The sequence below is a fragment of the Rattus norvegicus genome, chromosome 1 (assembly GCF_036323735.1).
Source record: "Rattus norvegicus strain BN/NHsdMcwi chromosome 1, GRCr8, whole genome shotgun sequence".
Taxonomy (NCBI): domain Eukaryota; kingdom Metazoa; phylum Chordata; class Mammalia; order Rodentia; family Muridae; genus Rattus; species Rattus norvegicus.
The window spans coordinates 74,703,382-74,717,977 of NC_086019.1; the positions used below are offsets into that span (position 1 = coordinate 74,703,382).

A 14,596-nucleotide genomic window follows, 5' to 3' on the forward strand; every position below is an offset into this window, starting at 1 on the left:
AAGGTCACACATGCTGCTCATCCAGTGCTGCATTAATGCTGCCTTGAAGTTTCCTATCTCGGCAGTCAGGCCACAGGTCAGTCCTATCTGGTCTCCTGTGTAGATACCCTTTCCTTTCCATTCTGTTCCCTCTGCCCAGCCTTCCTTAGTCTTTCCTGCCAGCCCATCCCACTCACCTCTCACCTTTCCCTTCCATAATCCCCAAAGACTCTGAGCAGTATCACAGCTGGCCCTGTCCTTGTCCTTCTCCCTCTTAAACTTCTCCAGGCTCCCTGTCATCCTCCTTAGCTGAGTCTGTGGCACAAGACCGTCAGCCTCCATGACAGATATTCCCTCTGCTGCGTCCTTACACTGCAGTCGCCCACCTGCCCTGCTCAGCTACAAGCCTCTGTGCACTCCTTTTGTTGTTTCATTTTCAAACAGTGATTAATTAATTAATTAATTAATTAATGGCATGTGTGTTGTCTGTGCATGCCCTGTTGCCACTGTGGAGGTCAGAGGACAAATTTCAGGAGCCCGTGTTCCCCACTGTGTGAGTTCCAAGGAGCAAATTCGGGTCAGGAGTTGCAGGGATAAGCACCTTGACACGCTGAGCCATGGCTTTGACCCTTCCATCAGTCTTTCAAAAAGTATTGTGTTTGTAAATTTATACATAGGTGTTTATAGGGGTGGGGTAAGTGCAGTCGCCTCTGAGTGCAGTTTCCTTCAGAGGCCAGAAGATGGCATTGGATCTCTTGGATCTGAAGGCAATCTTGAACCAAACTCAGGTCCTCAGGAAGAACAGAAAGTGCTCTTAACCACGGATTTATCTCTAGCCTCCCTTCCATCAGCTCTTAAAAGATTTGACTTTAGCTAAGTGTGGTTGCCCTTGCCTTTAATCCCAGCACTCAGAAGGTAGGGATAGGTGGATGTCTGAGTTCGAGGCCAGCCTGGTCTACAGAGTGAGTTCCAGGACAGCCAGGGCCACAGAGAGAAACTCTGTCTCAAAACAAACGAACAAACGAATGAAGGAGCAAACGAAAGAAAGGAAAACGGACAGATTTAACCTCCTGTTTCTATGGTGGTACACACCTTTAATCTCAGAACTTTGGAAGGTGAGGCATAAGGAAAAGGAATTTAAGGCTAGCATTGATTGAGTAGTAAATTCGATGGGTTATATAAGACCACGTCTCAAAAACGTACAGGAGATGGAGACACTTCTCAGTGGTTAAGAACACCTATTGCCTTTGTAGTGGACATAGGTTCAATTCTCGGCACCCACATGGTGGTTCACAACCATCTGTAATTGCATTTCTGAGGGAGTCAATACTCTCTTCTGATGTCCATGGCAACAAAGCACACCCATGGTACACAGTATACATACATGCAGGCACAATATTCAGACATAAAATAAAATGGCCAGGTCTAACTTTAAATTGTTGAACAAACAGGAGTCAGTGAGATGGTCTGGCCAATAAAAGCAATTGTCGCCTGGTGATACAAATGCCAGAAGCCTGAGTTGGATCCCCAGAGCCCATGGAGAGCTGGAGGGAGAGAAAGGACTCCACGAAGTTGTCCTTTGACATATGCACTTTGGTAAAAGCACCCCTCCCGACACACACACACACACACACACACACACACACACACACACTCACACACACGCCATACACACAATGGTAAGTTTTTGTTTTTTTTTTTTTAAACCAGGGCTGGCAAATAAGCTCATTTGGTTAGAGAGCTTGCCTAGCATGGATGAAGTCTTGGGTTCAATCCCCAGCACCGAATAAAACAGGGTGTAGGGGTGATTGCCTGAAATTCAGTCTAGAGACAGAAGCAGGAGGGTCAAGAATTCAAAGTCATTCTTGACTTGAGTTCAAGGCCTGCCTGGTACATGAGTCCTTGTCTCAAGAACAAAATAAGGTCCAGTGAGGTGACTTAGCAGGGAGTTATTCTTGGCGCCAAGCCTGACAATCTGAGTTCAAGCCCCAAGCATGCACATAAAGAAAAGAAGAGAACTGACTCTCACAAGTTGTTCACCTCTGATCTCCACAGGCACGTGGTGGCATGTGCACTTCCCCTCTGGTAGATAGATGGATGGATGGATGGATGGATGGATAGATAGATAGATGGATAGAGATAGATAGATAGATAGATAGATAGATAGATAGAACTTTTAAAATATGAGAGAGAGAGAGATTAATTCACCAGGCTAGAGAGATGGCTCAGAGGTTAAGAGTACTGGGTATTTTCCCAGAGGTTCTGAGTTCAATTCCCAGCAATAACATAGTGGCTCACAACCGTCTACAATGAGATTTGGTGCCCTCTTCTGATGTGCAGGCATACATGCAGACATAACACTATATACGTAGTAAGTAAAATAAATAAGTCAAGAGAGATACATCTTCAGTGCTCTTCCTTCCAGGAAACCTCTGACCTCTGCAGCCTGTATGTAGGCTGTCTATGCTTCCAACTTGTCCTATACTGTCTCTACTATTAGTGGTTGCGCTCTCTCTCTCTCTCTCTCTCTCTCTCTCTCTCTCTCTCTCTCTCTGTCTCTCTCTCTCTCTCTCTCTGTGGGGGGGGGATAGGGCATCTATCTTGCTGTCAGTGCTGACCAAAGCTGACCAAAGACTGGAATAGATTTGGTTCACTTTGGCCCACCTCTACAGCCAGTAGATGGGAGACCTCTGTCCAGCGATACTGAATAGGTGAGCAAATGAATGAATCAACGAATGAATGAAGTTGGGGAGTGAGTGGGTCTGTTCTCTGTAGTCTCTACCCTGTGGTGTCAGCTCTATCCTCCCATCACCCGAAGCCTCCAGTCGCTTGCATCCTCTCCCCAGGTGTTTGTCATCAGCCACAGCTGGGGCCTTTGTGTTTTTGGAGAGGAACAGAAAGTGGCTACGAGGCTCTCCTTCCTACTGCGTAGGGAAAGGGTGATGATCAGCGCTTCTAGAATGTCCTTATTCAGGGTGAAGTGGAAATGTCCCAGCTCTGGGGAGTCAGGTGGTCTGCATTCTACATGCTGTTTCTCCTGGTCTCCAAGGCAACAGAGCCAATGCCTCACTCCCTACCCACTGGACCTCTTGATCTATGCAAGGGACGGGTTGCCTAAGCGAGCCTTCTCTGAATGGGACTCTGTACAACCGAGATTCAAAGCCACATATGCAGAGAGTTTTGGAAGAGCTGGGAGAATGTCCATGAAACTCCCGAAATTCTGTACTGAATTTTGTGAGGATGGGTATTCCCCCCACACACTAGATGTTCGTAGCTTTTAACTGATTCTCAGAGGGATCTGCTGTACCTGTATTAACAAAAACAAATAAATAAAACCAAGGGCTAGAGTGTGGAAAAGAGTGACTGCCTTGCATGATGAAGCCCTGGGTTTGGTCCCCAACACAGAATAAACTAGGCATGGAGGTGGTCCCCCCACAATCCTAGCACTTGGCAGGTAAAAGTGAGAGCGTTAGGCGTTCAAAACCTTCCAATCATGATGACTGCGGGACCAGTCTAGGTTGCAAGAGTCTTGTTTAAAAATTATTAGATAATTGATTAGTAGATGATAGATATAATAGATGATAGGTAGACAGAAGACAGGTAGATTGATGAGTGCATGATAGATATGTCACTAGGATGTCATGGGAAAGGCAGAGGGACATCGCAGGTAAATGAGTCATGCCTAACCATTAAAAGTGAGAGCCACTTGCCTAAAAGAAGAAACCGCTTAACGGTCACGTCATCTGGCGATGAGGCGGAGAGTAAAGACAATAAGAAGTCAGAAAGTCATGCGGCTGGTCCTCCTTATCTTTTCTTAGTTCTTTTCATTTTTGGTGCCAGAAATCAGATCCATAACCTTGTGCATGCCTGGTGGTTGCCCTGCCACTGAGCCACATACGGAGCCCTGGTACTCGGCCTCTCCACAAGCTCTCAGTCCCTCACTAGCAGGTTCTAGGCACTTTAACAACAGCAATAATGATAATTTATAAATAGTTCTTTATCAGTACAGTAAAATAAATATAATTAATAAATAACGGTTGTATTATAAATAATATTAATGTAACAATCTATCATTATTTGTCACTATACTATTATAGTAACTATTATTATTTAGGTATATGCTTGTCTGTCTAGGTTAAGTGTAGTGTTCTAAGAGGCCAGAAGAGGGCACCAGATCCCCTGGAGTTGAAGTTACGGGAAAGGGTTAAGTGGTGACCCAAAGTGGTGAAGTGAGTCATCTAATATGGGTGCCAGGAACCCAACTTAGTCTTCTGGAAGAGCAGTGTGCACTCTTAACTGCTGAACTCTCTCAATCCCCGAAAACTTCGATATTTTTTTTATTTTGATTTTTGGTTTTTCGACACAGGGTTTCTCTGTGTAACCTTGGCCTTGCTGGAATTCACTCTGTAGTCCAGGCTGGCTTTGAACTCACAGATTCACCTGTCTCTGCCTCCCAAGCACTAGGATTAAAGATGTGTCCCACTACACCCTGTGTGTGTGTGTGTGTGTGTGTGTGTGTGTGTGTGTGTGTGTGTGTTTTGTGTGTGTGTGTTGTATGTGTGTGTTGTGTGTGTGTGTACACTTGGGCACGTGCACACATGCATTGGTATTCAGCCTGCATATATGTCTGTGTGACAGTGTCAGATCCACTGGAACTTGAGTTCTTGGTTGTGAGCTGTCAGGTGGGTGCTGGAAATGAAACCCCGGACCCTCTGAAAGAGCAGCCAATGTCTTAACACTGAGCCATCTCTCTAGTCTCCTTTTGAGTATTTTTAAATATTTACTTTTATTCAACGTACATGTATGAGTGTACATTCACATCTAAGTGTATTTTCATGTTTAATTTATGTGCCAGTGTCCACAGAAGCCAGAAGAGGTGTCAGATCCCTCAGAGGATTGTGAGCTGCTCAACGTAGGTGCTGAGGACGCAACTCTGGCCCTTATAACCAAGCGGTAAGCACTCATAACCACAGAGCCATTTCTCAAGCCCCAGAGAATTTGTGTGTGTGTGTGTGTGTGTGTGTGTGTGTGTGTGCACGCATGCATGCACACACATGTGCTCACATGTTTGTAGAAGTCAGAGGACAATCTCAGGTGTTCTTCCTCAGGTAGTGTCTACCAGTTTTTACTTTTTGAATTTATTTATTTTATATGTATGAGTGTTTTGCCTTATATATGCCATATATGTATACCATGTATGTGCCTAGTGCCCTCAAGTTAGAAGAGCAGGCCAAATCTCGCTGGAACTTATGAGCTACTGTGTTCGTGCTAGGAAGCAAACCTTGGTCTCTTGCAAAAGCAGCAGGTACTCTTAACCGCCGAGCTGTCTCTCCAGTCTCAGGATTTCAAGTTTGAAGCTAGACCAGCTAGACTATTCCACAAGTTTCGGTGCAGCCTACACTCCACAGTGAGATACTGTCTTGGTAAATAGTTAGACCACAGCATGCTTACATAAGCAACTTACTTTAGTGAAAAATCTCTAGGGGCTTTCAAAACAAAAGCAGCATATGCAGATGCATTATAAAATCTATGCAACCTTTGTCCACATAGAAGAAAGGCAAGGGCCGGTGTGGTAGTGCAGGTGCATCAGCCCAGCTGCTTGGACGACTGTGTAGAACCATAGTGCATTTGAGACCAGCCTGTGCTACTGCGAGAGTTCAAGGAAAGCCTGCTCAGTTCTTTTTTAAGGATTTATTTATTGTATTTATGTGAGTACATTGCCGCTGTCTTCAGACACACCAGAAGAGGGCATCAGAACCTATTACAGATGGTTGTGAGCCACCATGTGGTTGCTGGGAATTGAACTCAGGAGCTCTGGAAGAACAGTCAGTGCTCTTAACTGCTGAGCCATCCCTCCAGCCCCAAGCCTGCTCAGATTAGTGAGACTGTATCTCCAAATAAAAATTTTTAAAGGACTAAAGATCTAATTCAGATGTAGAGCCTTTGCCTAGTATGTGTGAGGTCTGAGTTCAGTTGGACTTCCATTTCTTTGTTCTTTCTATCATCTTCTTACTGATCTACTCTATGTTCCATAAAGGAATAATCGTATAAGGGGGAAATAAATCGATTCAGACCCTATTTAATTTTGTCTATCTGTCATCTATTTATCTATTACTTCCTTAAAATTTTAGAAAAGATTTGTGTGTGTGTATGTGTGTATGTTTGTGTGTGCGCGCGCGCGTGCACACGTGCTATGTTTATTTGCTTGCTTGCTTGTTTAGATACAGTATCTATCTCAAACTAGCCTCAAACTCCAAGTACAGCTCTGGCCTTGAACTCCTTGATCCTCCAGCATCTACTTCCTGAGTGCTGGGGTTATGGATGTGTGCTACCAGGCTCAGCTCCTGTCTTTACTTCTCTTTGAACCCATAATCCCATCCCCTTGCCTTCAGATTGAATCCTAGAGTTCTTTAAACAAGTCCCAGAGAGCAACCACTAATTTAAGCACCACTAATGTGTGAGCCTCCTCTGTAAATAACACAAGATGCAGGACACTGTGTGAAAACCCGTCACAGAGAGACAGGTGAATTCCCTGTACATGAAGGCATACCCAGTCATGGGTGAGTAGTACAGGCTCAGGGACTCCGAGGATTCCATTTTAGCTCAGCGATTTTCTAGCTGTGTGACGAGGAGAAGGTTAATTAATGTCCCCATGCCCTCGGATCTCATTTACAAAATGAGATGATAATAAGTGCCAACCTCCTCAGCTTGCACAACATAAATGACTTAAAGCAAAGTGGCCAGTGACAGGAAGCACTTGCTAAATTATGCAACTGATTTATGCAAACTATTGTTATTAAGTGGCCTTGGAAAACAGTCAAGAAGGGTTATGTAACTGATATGAAACTGGCTCCATGCCACATGTGTAGTTGGAAGGTGGAGAACTCTGTGCCTTCTGTGATGGCTGTTACATAAATTGCACACATACGTGCTTTGTGCCCACCTGTGTGTGCATTTAAACACATGCCTGCGCCGACAAAGACTCACAGCGCACTTCTCAATTGATCTGTTTGAAAGTCATAGTACCTGTTGGCGATGGATCACAGTTGGTAAAGTGATTGCATAGTATGCACAAAGACCTGGGTTCAATCCCCCACATCATATAAGCATACGTGGAAGGGCATGGAACCCTCGGGAGGTGAAGAAAAGAGGATTGGTTCAAAGTCAGCCTTAGCTGGGACTAACACACACACACACACACACACACACACACACACACACACACATACACACACAAAATCAACAACAAACAGAACTCTGGTAGTACCTTGAGGGCAGAGGTTTCTGAATAACAGCATGTCTTAGTTTACTTTTGATGAGAAACCTCACAGCATTCCTCTGAAAAACTTGGCTAGGGAGGAAGATAGCTTGACAGGTAAAGGTTCTTGCTAATGGTAGGTGTGCTGGCTAGTTTTATGTCAACTTGACACAAGCTAAAGTCATCTGGGAGGAAGGAACCTCGATTAAGAAAATGCTTTATGGGCTGGAAAGATGGCTCAGCAGTTAAGAGCACAGACTGCTCTTTCAGAGGTCCTAAGTTCAATTCCCAGCAACCACATGGTGGCTCACAACCATCGGTAATGTGACCCTGTGCCGTCTTCTGGTGTTTCTGAACAGAGTGACAGTGTACCTACATACATAGAATAAATAAATCTTTAAAAATAAAAAGAAAAGAAAAGCAGGAAAGAAAATGCTGTATGCCAAGCATGGTGGTGCATGCCTTTAAACCCAGTACTGGAGAGGCAGAGGCAGGTGGATCACTGTAAGTTTGAGGCCAGCCTAATCTACAAAGCAAGTTCCAGTACAGCCAGGACTACACAGAGAAACCCTGTCTCAGAACAACAAAACAAAACAAAAGAAAATGCTTTGTAAGTTCAAGTTGTAGGTAAGCCTGTAGGGAATTTTCTTAGTGATTGATGGGGGAGGGCCCCGCCCATTGTGTGTGATGCCATATCTGGGCTCTATAAAAAAGCAGGCTGGGCAAACCCTGGGGAGCAAGCCAGTAAGTAGGACCCTTCCTCCACGGGTTCTGCATCAGCTCCTGCCTCCGGGTTCCTGCCCTGTGTGAGTTCTTGCCCTCACTGCCCTGGATAATAAGCTATAATATGGAATTGTGAGTGAAATAAACCCTTTCCTCCCCAAGCTACTTTGGTCATGGTGACTCATCACAACACTAGTAACCCTAACTAAGCCGGTCGGGAAGAGAGTTTCTTGGTAAAAGTGCTTGCTGTGTAGCCTGACGACCTGAGTTTGATCCCTCCTGACCTCCTCATGCACACACACAAATAATGTTTTTAAAACAAAACTTTTCAATACAGGATTTTTTTTCCCCTCTGCCTGCAAAACGTATCAAAAATAAAACGAGATGGATAAGTTCTTGGCCCCCTTGTCATGACCAAACAGCTGACAACAAGAAACTTTAGGAGGGAAGCTCTGTCTTGACTACTGGAGAGGGCACAGTGCACTCTCAGGGGAGGAGCATGAGGCAGAGCTGGAGCACTGCATTCCCAGTCGGGAAGCAGAGAGAGACAGATGCTGGTACTCTGCTGCCTCTCCCTGTTTATTCAAATCAGGACTCCTGCATGGTACCACCCCTGTTCAAGGTGGATCTTCTGTCCTAGTTAGCTCTCTACTGCTGTGGTGAACACCGTGACCAAAAGCAATGAGGGAGGGAAGGGTACCTTACTCAGCACAGCCCATGAGGGAAATCGGGGCAGGAACTGAAGGAGGAGCAGAGGCAAGACCTAAGGAAGACTGCAGATCATCTGCTCCCTTTCCGTGACTTGTTAACCCTTCCTCCCGATACAACCCACGACCACCTGTCTAGCACTGTCACTGCTCACAGCAGTCTGAGCCCTCCTGTACCAATCACTGATCAAGAAAATGCCCAACAGACTTACCTGCCAGCCAGTCAAATGGAGGTACTTTCTCCATCAAGGTTCCTCTTCTCAGATGGCTCTAGCCTCTGTCAAGCTGTACAGACCTGACCACACCCCCCACCACCACCACCTAAACTAATCCGACTTAGATAGTCCCTCACAGCATGCTTGGAGGAGGCCTGGGTTCTAGGTGATTCCAGGTCCTGCCAAGGTACAAGAGTGGACTGAACTTTCAGTTTTCAAGATTTTATCTTTTTCTTTCTTTACTCTTTGGTGGGGGTTGGGGGGTAAGGGCATATGCCCTTGTGTGTATGTATAGATATGAACACACGTGTGCACAAGGAAAAACCAGAAGAGGACATTGGTGTCTCTGCCGAATTCCTTTTGAAACACTGGCTCACTGAGCTGGAAACCAGAAAACTCTAGTAAGCCTCCTATCTGGCCTTCCCAATGCTGGAGTTACGGGCCCATGAGGTCGTGTGCAGCTCTTGCTGGGATTTTGAACTCAAGTCCTCGTGTCTAGATAGCAAGAGCCCTTATCCACTGAGTCATCCCCACAGCCTTCCAGCTTTGTTTTTCTTAAGAGAACACAGATGTCACGGCTTCAGGTTGCTGTGCACTGTTCAGTCATCAATAGCCAGCACTTGTATCTTCACCACCCATGCCATGGGCAAGGCAGACAGCACCAATAGATGGGGACGTCCCTTCCTACTGAGCAAATAAATGCTCAGAGATCTTCTAATACTCTGTTCCAAGCCACCACTAGGAATCAATTAGTCTCGACAAAGAAGCCGAACTGTATTTGCCATTGCGAATCTCAAGCCTGACCTTCAGAAATTCCTGGAATCATGGAAAATGAGTCAGAATGAATCTCCCTCCCGGAGTCTGACCCTGCTGAATCGGAGTTCTTTCCTGAGAACCTCTCCAAGTCACCCTCTCTATTCCAGAGGGATTTGGAATCATTCTAAACCATCACCCTCATTTTTATTTTTTAAGATAGAAAAGGAAACCAAAGCCTCAGAAATTAAGAAAGAAAAAAAAACTCACTCAAGGTCACAGCATGAGTTTGCATAAAATCTGCAGTGGTAAAATGTAGCAGCTGGGGATGGCAAGATGGCTCAGCGAGTAAAGGAGCTTGCCACCAAAGCTGACAACCTGGGTTCAGTCGCTGGAACCCATGTGATAAAAGGAGAGAACAGATTCCTGAAAGCTGTCCTCTGACCTCCACATGTGCACCGGGGCACGATTGCCCCCCTTATTATTATTATGGTTATGATGATGATGATGATGCAACAGCTAACTGACTGTGAATCAAGGAAACCCTGGGGACAGGACTGGTTAGTTACATGTTAATAGCTGGGCAAACTTAACTCCCTATGCCTCGGGTTTCTTCACCTGTAAATGGGGCTAATTGGAATACTGAGCTCACAGGACAGGAAGAAAAACAATGACTGAATAAATTTTAAAAATGTCCCCTCAGTATGGCTGTGGCTGTGACCCAGGTGTCATAGTTGCAGGGCCATTATCATTGCCCCCTTGGGATGTTAAACAGATGAGGCAAAGAGCAAGAGACAGACCTCATACTTCCTTCCCGATAGCTTTTCAGATTAAGCTTATTAAGGACACAGGGGATCTGCCCCCAGTGGCAGAGCCCCTGTCCAGAATCCCCCAGTGAGGGGCTGGAGATTCTTACTCAGAGTTCTAGCTTTTCATACAGGGTTCCCTAGAGAACTCGAGAGAGAGGGGGAGAGGGGGAAAGGGGGAGAGGAAGAGGAGGAAGGAGAAGGGGAGAGGGGGAGAAGAGGGGGGAGAGGGGAGAGGGGAGAAGGGAGAGGGGAGAGGGGGGGAGAGAGAGAGAGAGAGAGAGAGAGAGAGAGAGAGAGAGAGAGAGAGAGATCCCAGCTATAAATTTTTCAGATTTTATCTTGGCTGTTTTCAGTCTCTCAGTATAGTAGAGACATAGCTCTTAGAATCCAATTTTGAGCCTCCCTTCCTTCCCTCCCCCGTACAGACAGCGATAACTCCTATATACCAACTACTGTGAGTGTCTAATGGGATCATGTTCAGCTTGGCAGCATCTGCCTTATGGTATCTGTACAATAAATGGTTGCGGCTGTTTCTCAATGTAGCAAAAGGTCCCAGCATGCAGGAAACCCACTGTGACCTTGTAACCGGGAAGGAAGCTCCGGTTTGGGAGCCAGACTGACTTGGTGCCAGTCAAAGGCTGTTAGTTCGTTTGAATGCTTTTTGAATGAGTCATTTGCCTCACTGGTAAGTTTAATGGGGGTCCTGGGAAGAAAGTCAGCCGGAGAAGTGTGGGTAATGGTAACCAGGCAGTCAGAGGAACATCAAGAGATCTGGGTTGTTTTTGGTTTTGTATTGACCTTAACCTTGTCATTTGTTGTCCTCATACAGGAACTGAATTATAAGGTGATGCTTAAATTAAATAACCTAAATATAACCTAAATACCTTAATTTTGCAATAACTCCCCACCGCCCTTTCAGAGAGCCCTTAGATTCTCTTCACAGCCAATGATGACCTTGAACTCCTGGTCCTTCTGCTTCCACCTTCTAAATGCCACCATGCCTGGCACTCAGAGTCTCGGGCATACTAGGAATCACTCAAGCAGTCTACTTGCATCCCCAGTCCTTAGTTTTTGTTTGTTTGACTGATTTTTTTTTTTTTGAGACACCGTTTCTCTGCGTAGCCCTCCCTATCCTGGAACTTGCTCTGTAGGCCAGGCTGGCCTGGAACTCAGAGGTCCGCCTGCCTCTGCCTCCCGAGTGCTGGGCTTGCACCACTGCAGCCCCGGGTTGCTGTTAGCTTTATTCTTATTCTGGGGAGGGAGAGGGGAGGGAGAGAAGGGATCTCAAGCACCTCGTGCCCACCTATGTATGTGTGTTCATGTGTGATGACACCAGGAGTGGGTTCTCTCCTCCTCTGTGGTAACATATGCCTACAACTTGCAGCAATCCTCCTGCCTCTGTCTTCCAAGTCTGGAATTACAAACCCAGTTGTGTGATGTACTATTTCTGAAGACAAGGTATCACTATGTAGTCTTCGCTGTTCTAGAACTCACAGAGTTCTGTCTGCCTCTCTTTCCTTAGCACTATGATTGAAGGTATGTACCACCACAACTGGCAAGATCTAGTCACTTTCCCCTTATAGTATTTTACTCTTAAGAGAAACCGATACCATCAGCCCCTTGCTTCCAAGCCCCTCCTCTTGGTTAGGCAGAGACGTGTTTGAAATAAAGTTTATTGAAGTTTCTGTCGATATTTACATATGATACACGGTAAATAACAGAGCCAGGCCCCCCACCCCACCGGTTCCCCACCCTTATTGCTTCCCTCCCCCCTCCCCCAGACTCATTAAAAATCGCTGCGTAAAGACAGGTTATAACTGCTGCGGTTCTCCCTCCCTCCCTCCCCCCTAAGATGCAAACTAAAAGCCCCCGTCCCTCCCCTGCCCCCCTCCCCCCACCCCGGGGCCGATCTGGTTCCGTGTGTTAACACTGTGCTACCTCGCCCCTCCTCCCCTAATAAAGGGAGTGGGATGGGCGGTTTTCTGGCGACCTCCCCCACCCCCGAATCTGTCCAAGGGGGCGGACAGGCCCTTGAAAGAGGCCAGAGTTGGGGATCTGAGATGGGAAGAGGGACATGGATGAGAGGGAGTACCAGAAAATGGAAGACAGAGGTTTTGGGGGGTGTTAACCCCCGCTACTGCCTCTCCCTCCCCCGACGGAACCTCGAGGGGGAAGAGGCGGGCACAGGTGTGGAGATAGCATGAGGGAACCTCCCTCCACCCTGGGGTCCCATCCTTGTTTGGTGTGAGAGGCTGGATGCACCTAGGGGCTTTGGATGAGCAGGTGGAAGGAGGAAAAACGAAGTGGGAAGAGGAGGTGGGGGAGGAAAAGGCAGAGGAAGAGGAGGAGAACGAAGGAGAAGGAGGAAGGAAGGAAAGAAAGAAGAGAGGAGGAGGAAGAAAGAAGAGAAGGAGAATATTAGAGGAAAGAAAGGTCATTTTCCAGAGGAGAAAAGAGAGGAAATGTCAGTCATAGTCACATTCCTGTGGGCAGAGCAAGCTTATCCCCACTCGCTGCCACCAGGGACCTGCAGGGCACCTGGTGATGTGCTAGGAGAGGATGGAGTGGGAATTCCAGGGCATTCCAGTGGCTGCCACACCCACTCTCCTGCCCAGCACCCCTACCCGGAAGCGGGAGTCCGGTGGAGTTCGGGGGAGCTAGGTGCAAGACGCCACCAGAAGATAGTAAACGCGGTTGGAATTAACCGGTGGGGAGGGACCTAAGGGAAAGGGGACAGGCTCACGAGGGCGAGGTGAGGAGGAATCATTTGGAAGTATAAAGGATCAACGAGGAGAGATTTGGAAAAAGGGTGGAGCCGTTGAAATGAGGATGATGGGTAGGGGCTTGGAAATGGCACAGCATCCCTCAGCCAAGAGTCCCTTAAGGAATTGGGGCTTCATGGGTGAGGCACGGGAAAAGGGAGGGAGGAAGAGGAAAGAGAGGGACTCCGGTCTCAGCACGGTGAAGTGGAGATGTGGAGGTGGTCCGGGTACTTGATGGCCGGAGGGTAATTTTGCGTCATCTGGATGGAGACGTCGCTAGAAATGTCGGAAGGGCTGCGGCCACGACGCCACGCTTCGGGTTGCAGAAACTGGCCCGAGTAGTCGGAGCAGTCGCTGAGACGCGGTCGGTAGAAGGCCGGGTGCGGGCGATACATCTCCTCCTCCGCGTAGCGCTTGGTGAATAAGTACACGGACATGACTCCGGCCCCCTGTGGCAAGGCACGGTCAGAATCCCAGAGGCAGCAACCACCCTGCCAGCTTCTTTATCAGAGCTCAGGAGTCACAGTTACATATCATCCCCAAGACCTCAGCAAAACCCAAGACCCAGGGGTTAGAACCAAAGTCTAACCCGCCTTCCTCACAATGCAGGCACCTCCCCCTCCCACCGCCTCTTCTTCTGCCTGGACCAGGAATCACACAGCCAAATACTCCCAGCTTTAAAGAGATCGGTCCCCAGCTCTGTTCTTTCCCAGGAACGAGGGCTTCCCCACCTCCTTCCAAAACCTTAACCCACAGGTTTCCCTTAGCTTCCTCCCTCCCAAGACCTCCAGGATCTAGAACTCTTAGGCTCTTTCCCCTCTGAGACCGAGAGATTGCACCCACAGTCCCTCCACCTTCCTCATAACACACAGCATTCTTTTTTCTCCTGGGCACAGCAATCAGGCCATCCTCTGTGCGGGGAGTCCTTCCCTAGAATCCAGGGTTCCCACCTCTAAGACATCAGGGGTTTTTTTTCTCTCCTCAAATCCAAATGTCCTATCTTCAGAGCCCCATCTGCTCCAGACTCCCAGAAGCTGGAATATCCCGAAGACCACCACCCCCACTCCGAACCCGCCCCACTTCCTCCTTCAACCTGGCAGTCTGGGCCCAATACATCACCTCTTTCAGAAGAAAGGAAGAAGCAGCGAAGGCAAACGACCACCCGTAGCGATAGTGAAAGTATTGCTCAGAGCTGCTGGGCCTGTTCATGACCTCATCGTTGATGCTAGAGATGTATAGAACCAAGCCCACCACCAAGGAGAGGCCTGAGGGGAGAAGGATGCCAGGACCATGAGAAGGGAGCATTCCCAACCGCTCAGTGCTTCCCTCTCCCCTCTGCCTTATATCTAGGACTAACCCTGGCACATTCTCCCCAAAACGCTATGCAAGT

General features: G+C 47.4%; 1 protein-coding gene and 1 long non-coding RNA gene across 3 annotated transcripts in view; one reads left to right on the top strand and one right to left on the bottom strand.

Annotated features, from left to right (window-relative positions):
• Positions 1 to 14,596, top strand: part of LOC103691003 (uncharacterized) — a 43,184-nt gene that overhangs the window by 8,314 nt on the left and 20,274 nt on the right. The window contains exon 2 of one of the 2 annotated variants that reach the window (XR_005498378.2): positions 4,835 to 4,932. This is a non-coding gene — a long non-coding RNA (uncharacterized LOC103691003). Of the gene's footprint in view, positions 1 to 4,834; positions 10,585 to 14,596 lie in introns of those variants that run through there. The other variant, XR_005498374.2, reaches the window with a different exon arrangement.
• The window catches only part of Cacng7 (calcium voltage-gated channel auxiliary subunit gamma 7), a 31,187-nt gene continuing 28,692 nt past the window's right edge, over positions 12,102 to 14,596 (bottom strand). The window contains exons 5-6 of the mRNA NM_080695.2: positions 14,326 to 14,471; positions 12,102 to 13,655 (exon numbers count right to left, since the gene is read on the bottom strand). Of these exons, the coding sequence (NP_542426.1) occupies positions 13,398 to 13,655; positions 14,326 to 14,471 (404 nt within the window). The 3' untranslated portion in view covers positions 12,102 to 13,397. The remainder of the gene's footprint in view (positions 13,656 to 14,325; positions 14,472 to 14,596) is intronic.